The 23254-nt window shown below is 41.1% G+C and overlaps 1 protein-coding gene across 1 annotated transcript in view; it reads right to left on the bottom strand.

Annotated features, from left to right (window-relative positions):
• The window catches only part of NEK5 (NIMA related kinase 5), a 46887-nt gene that overhangs the window by 17084 nt on the left and 6549 nt on the right, over positions 1–23254 (bottom strand). The window contains exons 2-11 of the mRNA XM_067563062.1: positions 21559–21655; positions 16047–16144; positions 13932–14015; positions 13751–13821; positions 11542–11628; positions 9131–9185; positions 7551–7751; positions 5834–5915; positions 3496–3632; positions 1372–1565 (exon numbers count right to left, since the gene is read on the bottom strand). Of these exons, the coding sequence (XP_067419163.1) occupies positions 1372–1565; positions 3496–3632; positions 5834–5915; positions 7551–7751; positions 9131–9185; positions 11542–11628; positions 13751–13821; positions 13932–14015; positions 16047–16144; positions 21559–21655 (1106 nt within the window). The remainder of the gene's footprint in view (positions 1–1371; positions 1566–3495; positions 3633–5833; positions 5916–7550; positions 7752–9130; positions 9186–11541; positions 11629–13750; positions 13822–13931; positions 14016–16046; positions 16145–21558; positions 21656–23254) is intronic.

Genomic DNA, 23254 nt, shown 5'->3' with positions numbered 1-23254 from the left:
CTAACAAAACACAATGACATTCAACTGCTGTATTTTTGTTTACAACTCTCAGCAAACTATGCTAACATGGAAGCCGAATATACACATACATCCACCCACCCACACCTTTATTTGTTTACCAGAAGTTACTTCCTGAATTCTAGTTGTACTATGTTAAATGTATAAAGAATGTACTTCTCGAACAATAATAGAGTAACCATGTATTCACTTGACCTCTGTCCCTTGCCCTCTCCACTCCATCAATTGTACCAGCCTTCTGAAGAGTACAGAAAAGAAACCATATTTTATTTTTTTATTTGAGAAATAGTATGTAAACATGTTATAAAAACAATACTGTTTTGTAATGCATTCACCCAAGAAGGAAGAATTAAAGTTGCATGTTCAATCTTAACTGTTGCATTTCCTGACTTCTGTGTGCCTAACTATAATAACTTTCACTTTGCATTAGCAAGGGTTTTTCATAGAATTTCTTTCTTTCTTTTTCTTTTGGTGCAAAAAATCAGCAGTTGCTCATAAATTCCTTCAACCTCACTTATTTGGCATCACGCCTTCTGAATACTGCTGTCATTCAACGAGCCAAACTCAACTTAGTTTGTCTTTAACTAAAGCATTCTGAATTCAGCCATCCTTATCTGAGATATCCCCAACACTGTCTTCCTAAACCAAAACCTTATGACCCAGCCTACCTTAACTGAAGCTTCGCAAACAAGGCAGTGTTTAATCCTAGCATCCCTGACCGTCCTTAACCTGACCTCCATTACGTAAGGCTTCTTGAACCCATCCTTTGTGAGAAATGGCAGTCTCAGATATAGGAGAAAGCTTCCCACTGTGGAACCTATGACCTCTGAATAAGAAAGGCTGTGAAGTTTACAAACTTGCAGGAGAAAGGAACCTTTCTGCGGAAGCTATAGTATAAACTCTGCAGGAGGAAATCTCTGTGGCCTACCCTAGCCCCAATCCCATAGTGGTCCTGCTGTGTTTAGAGCCTTATGAGCACTTGAAGTGGAGGTGGCAGGGGAAGGACAACCTCTGGATCTTAAAGAGCATGTGTACAGGTAAGGGTACTTTTATTTCTCCCCCAGTATTTGGACTGGGAGCTGCACTGACATCTAGGAGAAGTTTCCACATTGAAGCATAAAACTACATTCAGAAGGGAATCTCTAGGTTGAATTGGGTAGATAGAAATGCGCATTTCATTTTTTCTTGTTGAATCATATGTAATACAAGGACCGCATCGTAAGTTGAGCAGGAAAGGAATCACGCTGAATGAGTGGCTCTGCTTCTACAGCTCAACGTTGCTACATGATCAAAAAGGTTGAGGAGTCAAGATATTCGTGATTCTTCAGTATTTAAATCGAAGGAAAGGATTACCACTCAGGTGGGGGTGGTGCATCTTGTCCTTTCTGTTTATAATACTCCTCGACTCTTTGGTTGATGCGAGAAAGGTCATCTTGCGCATAAAGTCTCTTCCGCAAGTTGTCAAGTTTATCATAGTAATGACCATAATGTCCATATACTCTGGCAGCCTCTGGCTTTTCTGCCATCTTAAATCTGGAGCGCCAATGCTGAAAATATATATAATAGGATGAAATTTCAAAGGTAATGAATGATTCTTAACCCAAGACATGATAAGCTGGATACTAATTTTTATCCTCCGCATTACTCACATTTTTTAAGGCAAGTTCTATTCCCACTCCTCATTCTCAGTTAGGTGATAATACTAGCTGTCTACACTATACCTAGTACAACTTCCCCATACCTTTTCACACCTCATCTAGAGGCTTCCTGGCTTCCAGAGGCACATTTTTCTTACTGCAGTCCTTTTCTGTCTACCCATTACTTCAACCCTCCTCATTCAGAGGCTCTCCTGATTGTGAGTCAGCCAGCATGGTTCTTTGTTCCCTGTATACTAGACACATTAGAGCCCCTGTGATACATTTTACTCACATTGCTCTGAAGCCCTGAATGAATTCCAGGGATGGCTTATTATGACACGTGCAGCGCACACAGAACATAGACTGAGGGTCTGGGCAGCATGCACTCCCTGTCTGACTGCTGCTCTTTAGTGAACAGTGTGCTACTTCAGGCCAACATCTCTTTGGTTTACATGCCTATGGTAGCTTATCTGTCATTTCTCAAACTCAATTTTGTGCCGAAACATTCCAGTATTTCTGTAAGAAGAAACCGATGCGGCTCTGGTCCACATTGCCCTTTATGCGTTCGGTTCAAAGCACGAGGAGATCCACTGCTCACGAGCAGACCAATGGACCCTGCTTACTAAAAATGTCTGGACTTGGGTGCATAATGTGCAAGCATACCCACATTTGGAATATACACAGGGACCATCACTCAAAGAAGAATGTATTTTACTATATTTTTAATATTTACAAGTAAAACTTTTTATTGTGAAATCTGGATATGAGGCAACTCTATCTACACCTTTAACTACATTTGAGGAGTTACCCGGGAGCAAGCAGGAACAAAAGGTTTAATTTCTACGATGCATACCATTTTGATCAAAAAAGATGGAAGAGGGATTTGGACAAAGTAATTGATCTGGATGATCAGGTTTCTATATAAGAAAGGGGGTATACATCAATATATATAGCTCAAAGACTTTTTTTTTAATATAAAATACTATATAAATGGCATTTGACTACAGTTTAGATTCATCATTTTTTGCTAATAGGGAGCTGAAGTTAGAGGAAGACATATTTGCACGTGGTGCTTTTGTCCAGAAATTAGAAGGTTTTGGGAAGAAATTATTAAAAAGATTAATCTCCTGACAAAATACCAGCTTCTTTAGAGATCCCTTGACAGGCTTACTTAATGCTCCAGTAAAGGAGCTACATTTTAAACAGAACAAATTATTTTTTATTATTAGCAGTTAGACTTTGTATTGCACATTATAGGAAAAATGTGACCCAACCCCTCCTCCTATGGAATTGTGGAATAGTAAAATGTGGATTGTCCTTGTAGTGGAAAAGCTTTCACACCAAATATGTACACAAAAGAAGTGCCAAAAAGAGGAGAGGTATTTAGTAATCAGTCACCTTTTCTAGTGTACTCAGAAGAGGAGGGCTCCTCAAGTGGCAAGCCAGAATCTTTAGCCAGGTTATTTAAATATTAACCTGAGCCTAAATAAGTAGCATAACACATGATAAAGTATGTTAACATTGTACTGTAACTTTGCGAAATAAGAGAGAAACACTGTGCTCCAAATTCTGCTCCGTTATGCCAGTGTAAACCTGGAGTAACTTCACTATTGTTCTGGATTTGTACCTATACCAGTAGAACTGAGAGCAGAATTAAGTTTTTTATCCTTTGAATGGGAACAGACTCAGTTTGACTGCCTCCACTGCCAAATATATTCAAATACATTCCTGCCAATTATTCAGAATAGTCTTTTTTTTAAAAAAAAGGAGTTTTTTGCCATCTCAACCCGACTGCATTTCAGAAAGGAGTGAAGCTCTGTAAATCTTGTAGGCACAGTACCTGGACCATAGGCTGCTGGACTCTTGAAGGAGGTTTCCATTCATTATTATGTAATAATTCTTGTTTCTTGACAGGTGCCACCATCCTGGATCTTGGAGGATGATGATCCTGGACTCTCACTTTTTGAAGTTTAGGGACTTATTTAACAATAAAAAATATAAGGATCTTTTAATTGTAATGGTAATTATTCCATTGTGATTATTATACAATAATTATAAACTGTAGGTGCATATGTCTAACATGCACTGGGTAGTCTAATAAATATCCCTTTATATTCCACTGTAATCATATTTTACACCTCACCTCATGCCTTTCATCCAAAGAGTACAAAACTTTTTTAAAGCATGAATTAATTAAGATTCAGAACACTCTTGTGAGGTATGTATCTTTTCACTCATTTCACATACATGTAAACTGAAGCACAGAACGATTTGTTCAAGGTTATGCAGGAATTTGGGGCTAGACTCAAGAATAAAACTCAGGGCTTCTGAGTTCCAGGGCCAAATTTCAATGGAGTTAGGCCCATACCTGCAGAGGCATTTCTGTAAATCTCATTAGGTGCCTAGCTGCACCGTTAGGCACTGAAATACCTTTGTAAATCTGGCCCTCAATCATGTCCTCTAACCATTAGATGACATTTCACCATTTCTTCTGAACTGTAAGAAAAAAAGAGCTGCAAAATGAAGAACTGAGTTTGTTGATGTTCCCAAGTACATGAGATGTGTAAGCCATTCCAATTTGAGTATCAGAGTCAGTGAAAGACCTAAACCCTAACCAAGAGAGGTGGTGCCCTTATGCGGAGGAAGTATACTCATATTAGTATAATTCTAAGTTTCTCCTGACTACGGACTGTCAACTGCAAAGAGTATCATGACTGGGGGATTCATTGTAGCCAGGACTCCAGGTTATGAATTATAGATAAATTTTTCAAAAGTGCTTTAGTGATGTAGGAGCCAAATCCCTTTTTCCCAAAAATGACTTAGGCACTGAGGAACATCAGTCTAATTGAACGTCTGTGATACTTATGCTCCTCAGTGCCAAAATCACTCTGGAATATTTTAAAATGTTACCCACAATTCCTAGAAGTTAAACAAATAAAAAACGAACCAATCATATCTGTGTCCACAAATTTGTTTAACTTGCTTCTGTTTGTCCACAAGTAACGTTGTCAAATATTTATGATATATAGAAGAACACAGAATTAGAGCTAGATTAAGCTATCATCATATACTTCAGGTGTTCAGCAGTCCCACATACAGATATTAACTAGCCATAATCTATGCTTTTTAGATTGAGTAGTTATACCTGATTTACCAGTGGGTAGTCAATTACAAATTCAACAGTGTCTTTCACATGTTGACCTAATTCCTTAGTTATTTTGCAAAATGCTGTCAGCTGAGAAAATAATACAATGTACCTGTCATGTTACTATTGAGATGTTCTATTACTCTCAGCTCTGATTTAAATTGTATTTGGGACACAAGTACAAAAGAAATTATTATTTATTTATTTTTACAGCTCACAAGTGTGCTTGGTACTTTGCACAACACATAGCAACACAATGACACTGCCCAGATAAGTTTAAAAGCTAATGATAGAGACAACAACAGAGGAGTTAAAGAAGAACAAGGGTTACAGCTATAAGATTATGTGTTGAGTTAGTTTAGGCATGTGCACTTAATAATTCAAAGTTATGTTTGTTTTTTAAATAATTATTATTATTGACTTGTGGGTGGTGAGGAAGGAGAGCTCCTTAGTGTTCATATCACAAAATCACTGTGTAACATAAGACAAACAGTGGTCTGTGCTACAGAAAAGTGCGACACTACAATAGCATGTGTTTTGCAGGTTAGGACCAGGGTACCTGGGCAGAGCCAAGCAAGGACACTTGTACAGCCATGGCCTTGAACTATAAGTAGCTGCAAGTGATTCCGTTTTGTAAAATATATTAAGTTTAACCACAAGTTATTTTAAACCACTGGTTCAGCACATCCCCAGCACTGGTGCAGCACATGGCAGCTTCCACCACCTGAGCTTCTATGGTGACCTGGAAGTTGCCTTTTGCTGGTAGAAAACTAGAATAGGGCAGTGGTATAAACAATGCTTGTCCTTCCTCCTCTTCCCCCCCTTAACCTCTTCCAGTGAAGTTCTCAGCCCCAACGTCAGCAATGCTAAATCAAACCCTTGGTGTACAAGTCACATGAAAAATGGATGTAAAAGGTAAATCCATCCAGTAATTATCACCCATCTTGATTTCTGGATAGTACTCAGGTTAGTTTAGAATCAACATAAAATATGTACATTAATAATTATTATTCTGTCATAAAACAAGACTTACCCTGCACCAACTTGGCAACAGGCTGTGCTGCTGAAGGTCTCTTTTTGTGTATAACAGTGTGGCTGAATTCTTCCTGTATTACCTATAAGCAAAAAGTATCTGCTATAACTTGTCTGGGCTGCATCTTGTTTAATAGAGTTCAAGACCAGAAGGTACCATTGTGATCATCTAGTCTGATCTTCTGTATAACACAGGCCATAGAACTTCTCCAAAATAACTCCTAGAGCAAATCTTTCAGAAAAACATCTAGTTGATTTAAATTGTCAGTGATGGAGAATCCACCATGACCCTGTGGAAGGTCCAATGGTTAATTACTCTGCCATGAAAAAATTTACACCTTATTTCCAGTCAGAATTTATCTAGCTTCAACATCCAGCAACTGGATTGTGCCATCCCTTTCTCTGCTAGATTGAAGAACACATTATTAAATATTTGGTTTCTTCAATTGAAAAAAATTGGGTTTGTTTCTTCTGGAGAAAAGTGAGGGGGGACATACATTTTCAAGAACATAAAAGGTTGTTACAAGGAGGAGGGAGAAAAAATTGTTTTCATTAATCTCTGAGGATAGGACAAGAGGAAATGGACTTAAATTGCAGCAGGGGCAGTTTAAGTTGGACATTAGGAAAAACTTCCTAACTGTCAAGGTTAAGTACTGGAATAAATTGTCTAGGGAGGTGGTGGAATCTCCATCATTTGAGATTTTTAAGAGCAGGTTCGACAGACACCTATCAGGGACGGTCTAGATAATGTTTGGTCCTGCGTTGCATGCAGGGGGCTGGACTAGAAGATTTCTTGAGATCCCTTCCAGTTCTATGATTTGTTTCCCAAGTAGGTACTTATAGACTGTAATCAAGTTACCCCCTGACCTTCTCTTTTTTTAAGCAAAAGAGACTCATGGAGCTGTATCACTATAAGGTATGTTTTCTAGTCCTTCAATCATTCTTGGGGCTCTTCTCTGAACCCCGTCCAGTTTTTATCAACATCCTTCTTGAATTGTGGGCACCAGAACTGGATACAGTATTCCATTAGAGGCCAAATACAGAGGTAAAAATAACTTCTCTACTCCTACTTGAGATTCCTCTGTTTATAAATCCAATGATTGAATTAGACCTTTAGGCTATAGCATCGCACTGGGAGCTCAGTTCTCAGCTGATTATCCACCACAACCCCCAAATCTTTTTCAGGCTCATTCCCACAATAGTTTCCCATTTAAGTACAGCCTATTTCTTTGTGCCTAGATAATTTACATTTAGCCATATTAAAATGCATATTGTTCACTTGTGCCCACTTTACCAAACAATCCAGATTGCTCTGCAGCAGTAATCTGTCCTCTTCTTTATTTACCCCACCCACATGTCATCTGCAAACTTTATCAGTGATGATTTTATGTTTTCTTCGAGTCATTAATAAAAATGTTAGATAGCATAGGGCCAAGAACCAATCCCCCAGATTCATCCCATTAGAAACACACCCGTTTAATGATTCCCTTTTTACAATTACATTTTGAAACCTATCCGTTAGCTAGCTTTTGATCCATTTTATTTGTGTTATGTACATTTTATATCTTTCTAGTTTTTTAATCAAGATGTCCAAGTGAAATACCTTGCAGAAGTCTGAGTATATTACGTCAACACTATAACTTTTATCAACCAAACCTGTAGTCTCATAAAAAAAAGAAGGATGTGTCAAAGTGCAGGCACCAGCACAAGAAACTCACGTCAGGGGGCAAGTAGTTGGTGATGCGCTTCTCCAAAAAGGGCTTCTTTAATATGGAATTGATAGATGGTCGATCTTTTGGAGATATTTTAAACAGCTGGGAAATTAAAATCCTCAAGTCATATGAATACTTTGGAGACACTGGGATAAAATGTCCTCTGCAGATCTTCAGCACCAGCTGGTGTAAACTGTTGCCTTCAAACTGAACAATAAAATATAATAATTACTACCAGTTGATATAGGATGTAATGACTGTACAGTACCATTTAAAATTACTAAGCATGATCACGGATGAAGTGGGGCTACAAGGAGGGAGGGTACCTGGCACTTTTCTTAGTACCATTCCCATGCCAACCTTACTGCACCCTCTATCAATACTGCTTCATGTAACGTCTCCCTGATTTTATACGCAGAGTGGGAGCTCAGCTTCTGCTGCTTCCACGAAGTTGGTTCTCTCCTGTCACTCTGATCAGCCTCTGTTCTGCTCTCTATTCCACACAAAGCTCTAGAGCAGTGTTTCTCAATTGGGGTTCCGCGGGAACACTGTTAGGGTTCCATGAGAAAGTGACATCGCACCGCCGAGAGCAGCTGTTCTCCCTGCCAAAAAAGGGAAGATGTCCCAGATTTTTCGGTGGAGGGTATCGAGTATGAGTGTAATTTCCCCACGGAGCCTAAAGGGTTCTGCGGAGAAATTTAATTGAGAAACGCTGCTCTAGAGCATTAGCACCAATCAGAGGAATGCTCCTTGCTGTAATACGTTGTGTCAAGTTTCTTCTGTCATTAAAATGCTTCCGTATCAAATCAAGGTTTTTGGAAAATGGTTCCAAGGACTCTACAATAAATTAGATTAATATTTTCGAATTTGGATGTCTAAAAATAGCTACCTAAAGCCATATTTAAGCACCTATGTTTGAAGTTTGGCTTTAGTTCTTCCTTTAGTATATCTTCATATGTAAATTCCCACTGTAGTTTCATTTGGACAAGATATTCTTCTTCACTTACTGTAACTTACATAGTGTCACAGTTCACTGTTAAACAGTAGCCATGTTCATCCCAAAGACAGATGCATTTTAATGGTGATTGATTCCTATACATAAAGTTAGCAAAATGCCTTGGGATCCTCTAGGATAAAGGACAAAATGACTGTAAGGTATTATTTAATTTAATTAGCAGAGATGCCAGTCCCTTTCTAAAGGCAAGGGCTTTGTCACTGGGTTTCTGAAGCTTCCACCTCCCAATTTCCAGCTCCAGGTTGGCACTCACCTAAAAGGTAGTGATGCAGAAATGAATCTGGCCTGAGACAGGAGGTGAGAACCATACTTGGAATAAAAATAGCAGCACTACATGGAAGAATACAGTGTGTGTCTGTGTACACTTCACTTTGTTTTAATATGCCAAAAACAGACTTCATGTGAGAAATTAAAGTGAAGAACTGAGGGGCACATTTTAATACCAACTCCATTAAATTGCAGATGTTTCCTTCCAACAGCTCTCTTTGAAATACTCTCATTGCCACAATTTTCTGGCTTGTTCAATATTTTTTTAATAATGTGATATTCATCAGATTGTGAATATACTTACCGGATGCTTTAAAGTACACATTTCATAGAAGACACAGCCAAGAGACCAAATATCTCTGTTAATGAAAGCAGTTCAAATGTCAGGAGAATGCATCTAATATTTACATATTGTGGCAAAGCTCTTCCTCTACCTCAGTGGGTCCAGTGCTTCCTTCTAGCGGTAGGTCAGGGAACTGCTTCACCCCTGTTGATCTTCCACCCTCTAGTGATGGGGGAGGATAATACAGCCTCTCTAAAATGGCCATGCCCTACTGGCTCCTAGTCCTGTCTCTGGTTCTCACAGGCCCTTGCCTCTTCGCTGGGGCTTCTGCCCCTCCAGCGAATGGCCGGTAGGGTGTGGGGGGACCGGGACCCACCCTCGACTCAAGGCTGCAACCCAGGGACCCTACAAGTAGCAGCCTTGTGCTGTGGCTTCAGGAATGCTGCTAGCTTCCCTGGTTACTTCCCCGTGCCCTTTGACTTAACGTCTGTACCCTGCTTGGACAGAGGTCCTTCCTGGCCTCCTTGCCAGTGGAGGCTCTTGACTTCTGACAGCCCCACTGGGTGTGGTAGTGCTGAACCAAATGTCCAGTTCTATCTTCCCCTTCTGGCAGGGTCTTTTCCCTCAAGCCTCCAGGTCTGGAAAAGCTCCTTTGCCCTCTTCGGGCAGGGTTTTTCTCTCCCCCAGACTTTGTAGCTGCAGGGTTCTCTTCTACCAGCCTTCTGCTCCTTCTCCTAAACCCTCCTGGCTCTTGACAGCACCTTGCCTGCTCACACACTCTGGAAGCTCGCCTCACTTGCACAACTCTAACCACACCCTTTCTCTGGAGAGGAGGCTTTTAACAAGTCGTAGGCGGGGCCTTGATTGGTTCCAGGTGTGTTAATTAACCTGGAGTAATCCCTGCTCAGCTACCAGGGGAAAAGGGATTTGCTCAGCCTGGGACTGATATATTGGCCTTCTAGTACTCTCCGGTAGCCATCTAGTCTGACTCTGTCACAAAATATATATATAGCCCTCCCCTCAGCACTCAAACTACTTGATGATACTTCACCAAAAATTATTAATGTAATTTGTAGAGAAGTTGGTTACTTGTGCCAAAACTAACCTGGAATTTATTTTTCTGGTTTCTGAAGTACATAACGAGCTGTCTTTTTTGGTTTTTTTAAATCGTATTTATACACCATGCACAATGATGGTGCAGTATAATAATGATACTAATATTTTATTACTTTCAAGTGTACTGACCTACAGTAAAACTGGTGGGCTAGTGTCAACAGTTTGCAGTAGTGTAAAATAGTTTTTGAAGAATATTATTTTGCAGATGCAATAAGGATGTTGAGCACTGCAGTGGTTCTTTTTGCCTATCATGTCTGCCTGCCTGATGGTATAAATGTAAACATTTTGCCTTCATTCATTTTCAGTGGTACTTATAACTGCAGTACAGATCCCAGACAAATTCATTCACTGGATAGAGACTCTGAGCTGAATGACCTGATCAGATTTAGACCTGGTCAGATTTAGAATCCATGGAGAGCTAGGTGAATTTGTGAATGGAGATCCACACAGAGGCAGTTGCAGAGCTCATCTATGGCCACACAGCTCTATCCCCAGAGATCGAGCCCATTACTCTATTTATTTTTCTATACCACATCCATCACTGTAGTAACTGAGTACCTCAGACTTTCTCCTCTTATTGTCATAGATGGCAGCCATGTCACCAGGGTGTGAAGCCAACAGCAGGGTTGTTCCTGCATGAGGAAGGGGTAGATGATCTTTGGCTGACTGACAGCCACAGAGACAACAAGGGAGTGAGGAGACCCCTGAGAGCTCTGAAAAGGAGGTATCAGTCTGGCATCAGGCTCTTCTGGTCTGAAGACAAGCCTCCCACACAGAATAGAGTACATAGCACCCCCATAACCCATGACTCTTCAGCCCTCAGCACCTAATGTCTTGGGTGGCTTTCAGTGAGCCTCTACAATTCTCAGGCCTATCTGCATCCTCTTCAGGGAACTCTATAAAGGTTACTGCAGACAGTGGCTTTCGCTGTCCAGAACTGTCAATCGAGCACTGTTCTTTGAAGAATATTTTTAATAATCAATACTCAATCTATCAAAATTTTGCAAACTCAGAGCTAAAAGGAGCCATGTCTATGTCAGCTACTGTACATTAGAGACACAGTGGTACAGAATCGCTGTTTGCCAAAAAGGAAACAAAGGAAATAATTTTTTTTCAACCTGAAGGAATGACAAATATGACTATTATAACTGAGTAAGAAGATTAAAGTATAAGTAGTTGCAAACGTTTATGAAAAAATGCAGTTGTAATGTTAAATTATGAGGTTATCAAAGCAAATAACTTCCTGTCTTCAAGCACTCATGTTTCATCATATGGTTGGGGAAAACATCCAAGCAAAGATATATTTAGAGACTTACGTTTTATTATTATATGGTCGATTCTCACAGATCTCTGGTGATAGATAGTAGGGTGTCCCTACACAGGTACGAGCAAGCTCCATGGTACTAACGAAAGACAGGGAACAAAAAAAACATAATGATATACAGTTTATTCTAGAAGTGGGGAAAAGAACTTGTACGTAACCAGGAAAAGAATCTATAGAGGCTATCATTTGCACTACAAAAGTATATGAATGCCAGCTTAGTACATTAATTTAAATACTGCAGGGACAAAATTAAAACATTCTCCAGCTCTCTGTTAAAATGGCTGTGTAATTCTATATTGGAACTCAGGCGTTCTCCATGATAAAATTGAGGAATTCTCTCTCTCTTCACCCCATACCAACATTGCGATCACCATTCCTGGAAAAATGGTTATCACTAATAGAGTATTTTAAAAGCATTCAACTGTATGGCAAGATTTTAAGACACATCAGGTGGTTTTGCAATATATCCATTGAACCAGGAAACAATGTCCTAGATGTGAGCGTCCCACCCAAACCAGGACTGAAAGGAAGGAGTCTCGTCCAGGGATTTGCAAGTCCTATTTTCCACTTTGCCACTGACTTGCTGAGTAACCTTGGCCAAATTACCACAGGTCTAAATTTTCAAGAGTGGCCACTAATTTTGGAGTGCCTTCATTTTTGGTTGCCAAACATGAGACACCGACAGCCTCATTTTCAGAAGTACTGAGCACCCACAACTCCCACTGAAAGTTTAGCGCCTACCCTCTTTGTGGCTCTGATTCCCCATTTGTAAAATGGAGATGAAAATGCCTCTGAGCATCAGGGAGGTTGTGACGCTTAAGTCATTCATGTTTATATTGTAAACTTGTTTGATGAATGGTGTTATTGAACTATTAAGTATTGTTGTACTCGGTGTGTGGTCACCAGTGTTTATCAGTGTAGGCTGCGTGCGTGTGTCCCTGTGTAGATGCTGTCCCAGCTCTGGCCAGGAAACTGAGACGGCTCTCACGATCGAATGAGTCGACACGACCACAGATTAGCTGAGTAACGAAGGCGCCCAAGCGAGGTTTATTGCGTGCGGCACAATGAGAAATGACTTACAGAGTATCTCTGGGTCAGTTTCATATCGGCGGCGTTACAATGGTCTCGGCCCAACGGCGGGACTTTCCATTATCCCCTAGACCGGACACCGGTATTCCCTCTGACACCCTCTTTTATACACTGTTACATACACTTTTGGTCTGCCCCCTTTCACGTAGGTAGTTGCCACCACTCCTGACGTAGTCTAATACCACCTTTTTCCGTTGATTGGCTGATTTGGGCACCGCCACTCCATGTATCATTTCTACCCATCAAAGTGTCATTTCAGCGAGTTAGTATCTTGGTACCTCTTATACCCACTACATATTTTAGTAATATTTTGGCAGTCTTACAACCTTGCAGAATCAGCACTTTCCTATACCAGTCTCAGTTAACTTGAGTGACCCCTTATACTTCTGTTCACTCGGCTTTTTCCATTTAGGCCTTAGCCTGTTTTACAGGCCTTAAGCTCTCACTTCTTACTACAAGTATTATTCTTATAATTTTTCTATTTCATGAAGACTATTAAAATAGTTGAAAAAAAGTCTGTACTGATACAAAGCGTGGTGTTCACCTGCCATCTATTTTCAGTATTTATATGGCTCTCACTACTGTAGTATCTCAACACCTCACAATCTTTAATATAATTATCCTCACAACACCTCTGTGTGTTAGGGAAGTGCTATTATCCCTATTTTATAGATGGGGGACTGAGGCACAGAGATGCTAAGCAATTTGCCCACTGTCACAAAGGAAGTCTGGGGTGGAACAGTGATTTGAACTCAGGTCTCCTCAGTTGTAAACAAGTGCCCTCACCACTGGACCACACTTCCTCCACACCACCCAGACACTTTTTTAGGTTTACCTTCTTGGTGCCATCTTATAAACACCTCAACGAAATAAAATATGTATCATTCTGGATACATTCTGTGCAGTCTTAGGGCCTGTTCCTGCTCACATTGAAGTCAATGACAAAAATTCTCATTAATTTTCACAGGGCAAGTGTCAGATTGTTAGTCCCCTGGACTTCTTCGTTAGAAACATCACATACTTTCAATCGGCACCTGATCTTTAGGAACAGTGACATTTTTCAGGAATGGCATTAGGTAGAGGACAGAGATTATATAAAAAAAGATGCTTACTTGTTCAACATTCTTGCTATGCCAAAGTCCCCAAGCTTTGCTACCATTCCATTATTGCTAAGGAAAATATTCTGCAAATAAAGAAGAAACTGGTATGCTTTAATGAAACATGGAAGAATTTCCTATGCATGCATTTCTGTGACTGGGTAAAATTAAGAACTGTAACTCTCAGGTTTACTACCTGTGCTTTTATGTCTCTGTGTAAAACCTTCCTGTCGTGAATATGCTTCAGTCCTAAGGAAATCTGCACAAACCAATCCAAAATCTATAGTGAAAGACAAAAGGTACAAGACTCTGTAAATCTGCACAGCTGTAATTTCCAGTGGAACATCTTACTGAAACACATAAAACAAAAACAAAAGAAAAACCTAAAATACACACTGCATATACACAAATAAGAGGGGAAAATACATAGAGCTGCTAATACCAATTTGAGAGATTATATTCATGTAATCAATTTTCCAATTTTAAATATTATCAGAAAATAAAAAAACAGGCAAATACATGATCCTACAGTCCTTATTCCAACACACCTTTCAGTAACTCCAGTGGGAGTTCTGCCTGAGTAAGGAATGTGGAATCAGGCCCAAGGTAGCCTTTACTTAGGAAGGAGTGAGTTAAAATTTTACTTTAGATCACATCTGAAAAGGAGTTATGTGGTCTCATCCTAATCCTCAGTGATGGAAACCATAAAACCACCATAAATTTGATGACATTTATGGTATCTTATCAAGAAAGACCCAGGAACAGAAAAATACAGGTTGCAGGTCATAAATGTGGATAAATGGGGGAACTGTATAAGAAAGCTTGCACAGCAACTTCTCACACTAGTCCTGATCCAGAAAAGCACTTAACCATGTGTTTAACATTAAGTATGAATTTAAGCACTTTCCTAGATCAAGACCTTTGGGAAGCAGTTAAACATATACTCAAGTCTATCCCTATTCAGGAAAGCATTTAAGCACCTGTTTAACTTTAAAACACATGCGTACAGCCCACTAACTTCATGATTTCATTCAGGAAATTAACTTTATTCACATGAAAATATATAAGCCTATTATGGGGACTAAACGTAATTGGGTAGTTTGCTTTGCTTCTTTGGTTTTGGGGTGTCTTTTTGTTTTGTCCACCATTTTTTAATCTGCTCTTCCTTTGATTATCTGTCTTCTGATGTCACATTTCCTGTTAGTTTGGCTTTGTATTTTGTTATTCTCTCTTCTTGTCAGCATTCCTTTTTATTGTCTGTTCCCTATCTTGTATTTTTCTTATTTGTGATTTTTGTCCTTTTCTATAAATTTTATTCCCTCCCTTGTGTTCCCTCTGCTTCCAATAACTGAATGAGCAAGAAGGTTGTAAACTATCAATTCACTCTCAACTGATTGCCACACCATTGACTCCCTCTTTCTCTACCATTTAAACGGAAAAAAGAAAAGTGAAGAGATTTATTTTCTATTTAGATGTAGATTGAGAGTCACATTTTAAGGCCAGCCTTAACTGGGTTTCTTTTTGTGCAAGTGCAGTTTTACAATCACAGTTATTTTCACTAGCAATTTAGGTTGCTAGGTATCTAAATTCTTGACTGCACCTGCAAAATGGAAATCAGTGTCTGAAAAAACTAACCCTGAGTTGAGTACTCTGAAGTCCAATGCATATAGAAAAGTATGCTTCAGCTAATTGAAGGGAGGTCAAAAAGTAGCACGAATGAGAATGAGAGGAATAAAGTGAAGGGTGGGAAACAGTTGTGATTCCATCCACTAAATATATATACACATATTTCTCAATTAATATATACTGGAATAGGTTCAGAAAGTTGGTTTAACAATTCTGAATCCTATTACTGAAAAACATGGGTGAAATCCTGACCTCACTGAAATCAGTGGGAGTTTTGCCATTGACTTTAATGGGGCCAGAATTTAACCCTATCTAGGGAACATTGTTGTGCCTACAAGACACAGCCTTGACCTACATTACTCCTCACTTTTCATCTTAAATGTCATTTCTAAGGAGAGATTTTTTTCCTCTAGGTCTTAATCAAATCACTATTGGTATAAAGGCACAAAACCACCACAATTGGAAAAGAAATAAAAATCAGTAGTATAAGTACTATTAATGTGTTACTTTTAACTCTTAACAATGGTTAATCGCATATCACTAAATTTTCACAGAAATCATAAGGGCTTATCTACACATCTCTTGTAATTGTAACTATAAAAGAAAGTAACTGCATCACGTATTGGATAGTTCTGACCATGCATGTTGGGACATAAATCCTTTCCTCCAAAAATTACCCATTTACCTGGTCCTCATCAAACAGCACTCCATGCTGCATATTGATCCTTCTCATTAGATCACCTCCATCGCAATATTCCATCACAATATATAGCTTGTTCTTTTCTGCAAGAAAAGACAGAGGTTTTTCCACCTGCCTCATCAATATTAGTTGATGGAGCAATTCATTATTTTGGTTACAGCTGATTTTTTTTAAATGAATACCCTTAGCTTTTGATCCTCTACTTCTACTTTTTCCCTAAGATTTCTGGTAAGATGGATGCTGGGTGTCCACTGGGGACAAACCGATTATACCAAATGAGCCATGAAAGAGATGGTGATTTGCTAAAGTAGAGTTTTACAGCTCATTCTGTGTCCAGGATGATCCCCATATCCTCAAATGCTCATTCCTACTCACCCCTGATTGTGACAAAGTGAATTTATTTCCACCAGTAATTGTGGCCAATACATATTCAACCAATTTCCTCCCATCATAGCATGTGCAATATCCTAGAGCCCATAAATGAAGTTATTGCTGGCTTCCAAGTTCTGTGTGGATCCAGAAACAGACTTCATCTGCTCTTCAATGGTTGATATAGGATGTAATGACTGTACAGTACCATTTAAAATCATTAAGCAAGATCACGGATGAAGTGGGGCTGCAGCAAGGAGGGAGGGTACCTGGCACTTTTCTTAGTACCATTCCCATGACAACCTTACAGCGCCCTCCATCAATACTGCTTCATGTAACGTCTCCTTGATTTTATACGCAGCTTCTGCTGCTTCCACGAAGTTGGTCCTCTCCTATCACTCTGATCAGCATCTGTTCTGCTCTCTATTCCACACAAAGCTCAAGAGCATTAGCACCAATCAGAGGAATGCTCCTTGCTGTAATACGTTGTGTCAAGTTTCCTCTGCCATTAAAATGCTTCCGTATCAAATCAAGGTTTTTGGAAAATGGTTCCAAGGACTCTACATAAATTTGGATTTCAACACTACCATAAATTAGATCAATATTTTCTAACTTTATTCCTGAGGGGATATTTTCATAGTGCAGTAGACAGAGCAAGCACTACAAAGAGTTCTGAGAAGCCAAAATGCAAGTTGCTGGTTGAGGACATGTTCGACGGACTTGCTGTCTGAACACAAGAATGCATGTGCCCTCTTAACAAATATGTACATTAGCCATCATTTGTTATACTATGCGACAAAAGAAAATTTCCAAGCTTTCAGAAATTCAAGTACAAGTTAGCACTGAAACAGAGGCTGCAGGCTACATTGAAAACTTGTAATGTAGGCCTACGGCTCCTTCTTCAACAGACCACAGACTTCATGAACATCACTGAAAAGATGGTTACTTACCTTGTAACTGTTGTTCTTCGAGATACGTTGCCAAACAACAGGCGTTGTTTTCTGGCAGTAGAACAAATTTTTCTCCCAAACAAGTCCAGTTTCTTCCTTGTTTTTGGGAGTTGAGCCAGGCTGACCCTGCCTGTCCCTTTCATTTGCCGCCGCCTCCACCACGAGGGAGCTCAGCACAGGCTGGGTGAACAAGTATTTGAACCCTTTCGCAGGTAATACTTTTTCTCCGCCCTCTTTGAGGTTGGAGGCAGGGAGGATGGAGTTTGCCAGATGCATTTGGCCAACTTTAGGACCCCTTCATGCACCGGCAGGGTGACCTGGGACGGTTCAGCCACTGCCACTACATTAAACAGGTCATCCGTCTGCTCCTGCAGCTCTTCTGCCTGTAGTCCGAGGTTGGAGGCCACCCTTTTTAGGAGCTCCTGGTGCGCCTGGAAGTTGTCCAGGGGAGCCAATGGGCCTGACACCAGTGCCTCGTCCAAGGAGGAAGAGGATGACTGACCTAGTGCTGGAGCAGCCAGCACTTCTGCTGAGTGCGCGGGAGTCCCTGCATAGGGTTCGACTCCTCCCCTGACTCGGGAGTCATGGGCCTCCACCGATGGTGCTGAGGCCCCCGATTGCTTCCCTGACGAGACAAGGGAGTAGGGTCCCGAGGTCACCTGTAACTCCCAGGGGTTCCAGTACTGCCACTGGGGTGGCCATTGGCACTGAGGCCATCCTGGAGGGGCCGAGCAGGGATCTTACCCTTGCCCTTCAGGTCGGGGAGGCTGGATGGGAGGAGCCACTGGGCCCTTTCCCCCCCTGGAATTGCTGGACCCTCCAGCCAGTGATCAGCATCGCCCGGAGCTCGACCGTCTCTCCATCTCACGGTACTGAGGGGAGAGGGAGCGGTATCTGTGCCTTCTATCCTGGCATTCCCTTGACTGATGTCTCAGGGATGGGAAGTATGATTCCTGTGACTGGCATTGCTGCCTGGACCAACTCAGTGAGGAGGACTGCCCACGGTAAGAAGAGGAGCGGGAGCGGCATCTGGGCAACCTGGAGCCTCTTGGTATCGAAGCCTGTGGTCGGTTCTTCCTTGGGTGAGCACTGTGATGCTGGCGACCAGGTTCTGCACCGCCCATGTGCGGGCAAACTCATCAGTGCCAATGACTGAGAACGGTGCCAGGCTCCAAACAGGGAGCGTCTGCTTGATACTGAGCGGGACCTGTGTCGACTCATCGATGTCGCTGTCCTCAGTGTCGGCAATCATGAGTGATGCTTCGAGCTGTCTGACTCCTGCTGTATCAGTGCTCCATCCCCGGAGACTGCCTTGGTGCTGGGGAACATGCCCCAGGAGATCGGCCTCTCGGTGGGATCGATCTCCTCTGCAGCTACCCATTTCATGGAGAGGTGTGTCGGGGGTCCGGTGAGATGTGCAGCCACTGGGGGGGGGGACCCATTGGAGGTTTTCCCCTCAATGCGGGTGCCCTACCCCTTGCCCTTTCCATCCGGGCCGATGGGATGCATGGGACGGGCATGGCCAACAGGTCGGCTGCTGCCTGAAGCGCCTCCAGCATCGACGGCACCACAAGGTGAAGCAGTCCCCTTCTGCACTTCGGAGTCAGGGGGCACTCTGCAGAGGGGCTCACTGCCCTGGGTGAAACCTGCCCCTGCGGGGCTTGCTCGACACACTGGATCTGAACTGCCCCGGAGCTCGACTGCACATCTTTAGCCTTCTTCCGCGCGGGGGAGCGGTTGTCTGCTGGGTGCTGTTTTATGGGCTTCTTCCTTTTTGGTGAAGAGGAAGCCTGGTGCCACGATGGAGTCGGTGCCGGCAGAGCACTCTGCACAAACCCAGTGCTTTGTGCTGAAAGGGAGTGGGACAGCTCCGACGCCGGTCTCAGGGCTGCCTCCATTAAGAAGGCCTTCAGACGGATATCTCGGTCCTTTAGAGTCCTCAGTTTGAACGCTTTGCAGACGTGGCACTTGTCCTTCCGATGAGACTTCCCAAGGCACTTTAAACAGTCTTCGTGGGGGTCGCTAATCGGGAAGGCCTTCCCACAGGATTTATAAGGCTTAAAGCCCAGAGATTGGGGCATACCCCAACACCCAGTGGAGGTCCCTAATGGGATTACCTTATCTACTACAACAACAGTAACAAAACTATTTAAACAACGACTTAACAAGTACTTATAAAAACAAAAGGCTACAGCTAAGAGACACTCGCTGAAGCAAGCAAGAACGCAGTTCCAGTAACCGTCAGTGGCGGAAAGAAGGAACTGAGGGGGAGTAGTGCTGGCAGCGCCTCATATACCATGCCATGCGCACGGGACCCCAGAGGGCGCCGAAGCCAACCCTATAGTATCTGCTAAGGGGAAAAGTTTTCTGGTAACTGTGCACGGGGCGCGCACACACCTACAATGGAATGGACATGAGCAAGCACTAACTCACTAGGATATCAGCGATCCACAAAACAGAAAATTTAAGATTGTAAAGTCCCACCAGTAAAGTTTTCATTTTGTTCTGTTATTCTCTTTGGACCTGTGCCTTGCATAATTATTTTGCCAACTTGGACACAAATCCTCGGCGAGTTTGTCAATTAATTACAAAAGACTAGTACTATCCATGACATCTTGGCACTTTAGATATGAATTTCTTTTAACAAATTACCATAACAAACTTGTTTTTTTCCAAATATGTTCTTATGTTTTTTCTATGACGATGAATATCTACTCAATTCACTGCCACAGCCTATTTCTTTGTGGCAAAGCTCCATCTATAAATCACAAATTTAATGAGAAAAGGAAATAGCTCACGACAAACTTAGTTATCAATTTGGCCACAGTACTCCAGGACCAATCCCACATTTCTGGTTCATTAACAAACCTTAGTATGAAGAAGAGAATACTGCTTATGGCATAGGTGCACCTGTAACTGGCAAACTATGTAGCAATTCCCCCTACCTCCACTCCCCAGAAATGTCAGTCTGCAAAATCCAATCATCATACTAAATATTAAGAAGATCTCCCATCATCATATGTATTGAATGCAGAAATGACATTACTTGGTCTTTTGGACAGAACAGTAGAATAGGCACAAGTTTAAAAAAAAACACAAAAAAGAAGTAAATAAGTAAAAAACACCTGAGAGGCACATAGACACAGATAAAAACTAAACCATAAGTGTGATGGGGCTGTTCACCCCACACTAGCCTGTAAGGGAATGGTGAGGATGAAAAGGAGCCAATTAACTGGATAGGCCACAACTGAAGGGAATTAGATGGCCTAAGTAACCCCTGAATGATGGTAGAGCCCAGATGAGAAGGAACAAGAGAGGCTAGCGTAAAGCCAGGAAGCTGGTGGCAGAAAGGGGCTGCAGTGAGGGACAGTCTATAGTTTCTCTCTGGACAGAAAGGTAGGGAAACAAACCTAGTGGGAGTGTAGGAAAAGGCTTAGGGAAATAGGAAGGTTTAAGATGGTACTGCTTATTACAGGGTCACTGGGCTGGAACCCACAACAGAGGGTTGGCTTGGGTTTGCCTACCAGTCACTGAAGAAGTGGCATAGATTAGGCAGTGGAGCCAAAGATTGCCTGGGACAGTCATCCAATGGGACTCCGAGACCCTGGAAGGGGAGGACTACAGAGACCTGACTGGAGGGCTAAGTCACAAAGAAGGCATACTCTAAATCCCAAAGAGAGAGGGGCCAAGCCGCAAGGAAAGTGGTGTCTGATCTGGAAGGAGCTAATCCCCTAAGCAGCCAGAAGGAGGTGCCCTACTGGTGAGCAGTATCCCATGACTATAAGCAAGAGGCAAACAGACAAGGCTTAAAATATTAAAAGAAAGAAATACATACACATTCAGAAAATGAAAATAAGGAAGGGAGGGGGAGCTGCATAGTATATCCTTTTCCAACTCTCACTCTTGGCTGTAAATAGTTCACTAGGGCTGTAAGGGTGTTTCTTTTTTGTCAATAAAATATCCATGCATACTTGAAGTGCTAAAAAAATGATACCTAATAATTGGTCCAATTCCAGAAGTCATTTGTGTACAAAACATTGAAGCTACATTTTTCAGGTTCATAGGTGAGTAAAGTATTTTAATCATAATTTCCTGGGTGGGGAGGAGGAATCAAGTTTTATAAAGGCTTCACTTAAAACACTAAAATCACAAATAAAATAAGAAAATTAAACTAAAACCTTGAAGAGAATTGTAGAATGTTACTATATTTGGGTGCTTCATCTTAGCCAGAAGAATGACTTCTTTCTGAGATGCTTCTTTTTCTTTCATAGGCATCTAAAGTGAGTATAAAAAGAGACAGTAAAATGACAATTTCCTAGTACAACTTTTTTTTGTGTAAAGCTTATATCAAAACAGCCCTAAGATCACATTAAATAAGTGGTAGTGAATCTAAATGTTGCAAAAGTTATTTAAAGGGCCTTATTCACCATTTAAAAAAAATATGATGCAAATACAAATTCTGATATTTTAAAATATATTGAGTTTCTGACATTTTAGGCTCTGATCCTGAAAACACTTGTGTGTGTAAATTTACTCATGTAAGTAGTCCTAATTAGCCAAAAGAACTTTTCACAATGAGTAAAGTCAGGCCCATGCTTATGTGTTTGCAGGAGCAGGACCTATAAATCACCCAGGGGATGATTCAGTTGGGGTTGGCACTGCTTTGAGCAGAGGTTGGACTAGATAACCTCCTGACGTCCTTCCCAACCCTAATCTTCTATGAGGCTTATGTTCTTGGTATGGGTAAGTTCATATGAACAAAATATAAAGGAAAAACATTGAAAAGTACTACTTAAGTGTTACCCACTTTTCCCGTATTTTGGATGAAAGCCTGGCACCAATGAAGACAATGACAAAACTCACATTGGCTTTAGTAGGGATAGGATTTCACCTATGGTGTTTTTTCTTAAAGCACCAGATGCTGAAGTCTAGTGATTTCTTGAGAATCTCATCTTTCATTTAAAAGTGAAAATAAGTTGAAAATGTAACCTGTGTGTACACTGGAGGGTGAGAAACCAAAAGATAAATAAAAAGAACCCAAAATCTATTGTTTTTTTAAAAAATCTTGTAATTTTTTAAAATGACTCGTGATTTTTGAATGCTCAGGCTTGGCAATTTTTTAAAATTATTTAAATGTCTTCAATCTGTGTACAGCCAAAATTTGAAGTCTTGTATATCTGGGAAATGTTAAATATTTTATTGTTGGTGAATTCAGTTTAGAGAGAGTTTGTACAGTTTTTGTATCCAGATCATTTTTAGTTTGTAAAGCCTCTGGTTTTGAGTATGAAAGTTGTATAAAGATTTCCAGACCTGGACTATAAAAATGTATTCTTCCATTGCAGCTGCCTAATACATTAGACACACACTACACAATAATTGAGAGGATTCCTCTCCCTGGTTGTGAATTATTTAATTTTGAAAATGAGTGAACAAAGAGTGAAGAAGCAGAGACTAGCACATCACAAAATATATTATGTTCAGTTATTTTGAGAGCACTAGCTTCATTTTAATTACATGTTCTATCATATTTTACTCAGTCATATTTTTGAAGTATAATGAAGTTTAGAAAAACAAGGTTACTTACCAGTAACTGATGTTCTTCGAGATGTGTTGCTCATGTCCATTCCACTATAGGTGTGTGCACACCTCCATGCACGGCTACCGGGATTTTTTTCTCCTTAGCAGATCCCATAGGGCTGGCTCCTATGTCCCCTGGAGTCCCGTGCACATGCCGCAGTATATGAGGCACTGCCGGCCCTACGCCCCCTCAGTCCCTTCTTTCCGCCAACTCCAGCAGCGAGGACGGGGGGTGGGTTGTGAAATGGACATGAGCAACACATCTCGAAGAACATCAGTTACTGATAAGTAACCTTG

Source organism: Emydura macquarii, unplaced genomic scaffold (genome assembly GCF_026122565.2).
Source record: "Emydura macquarii macquarii isolate MOO-44397 ecotype Brisbane River unplaced genomic scaffold, CSIRO-AGI_Emac_v2 contig_2473, whole genome shotgun sequence".
Classification (NCBI taxonomy): domain Eukaryota; kingdom Metazoa; phylum Chordata; order Testudines; family Chelidae; genus Emydura; species Emydura macquarii.
This window is presented reverse-complemented; position numbering and strand designations above follow the sequence as displayed.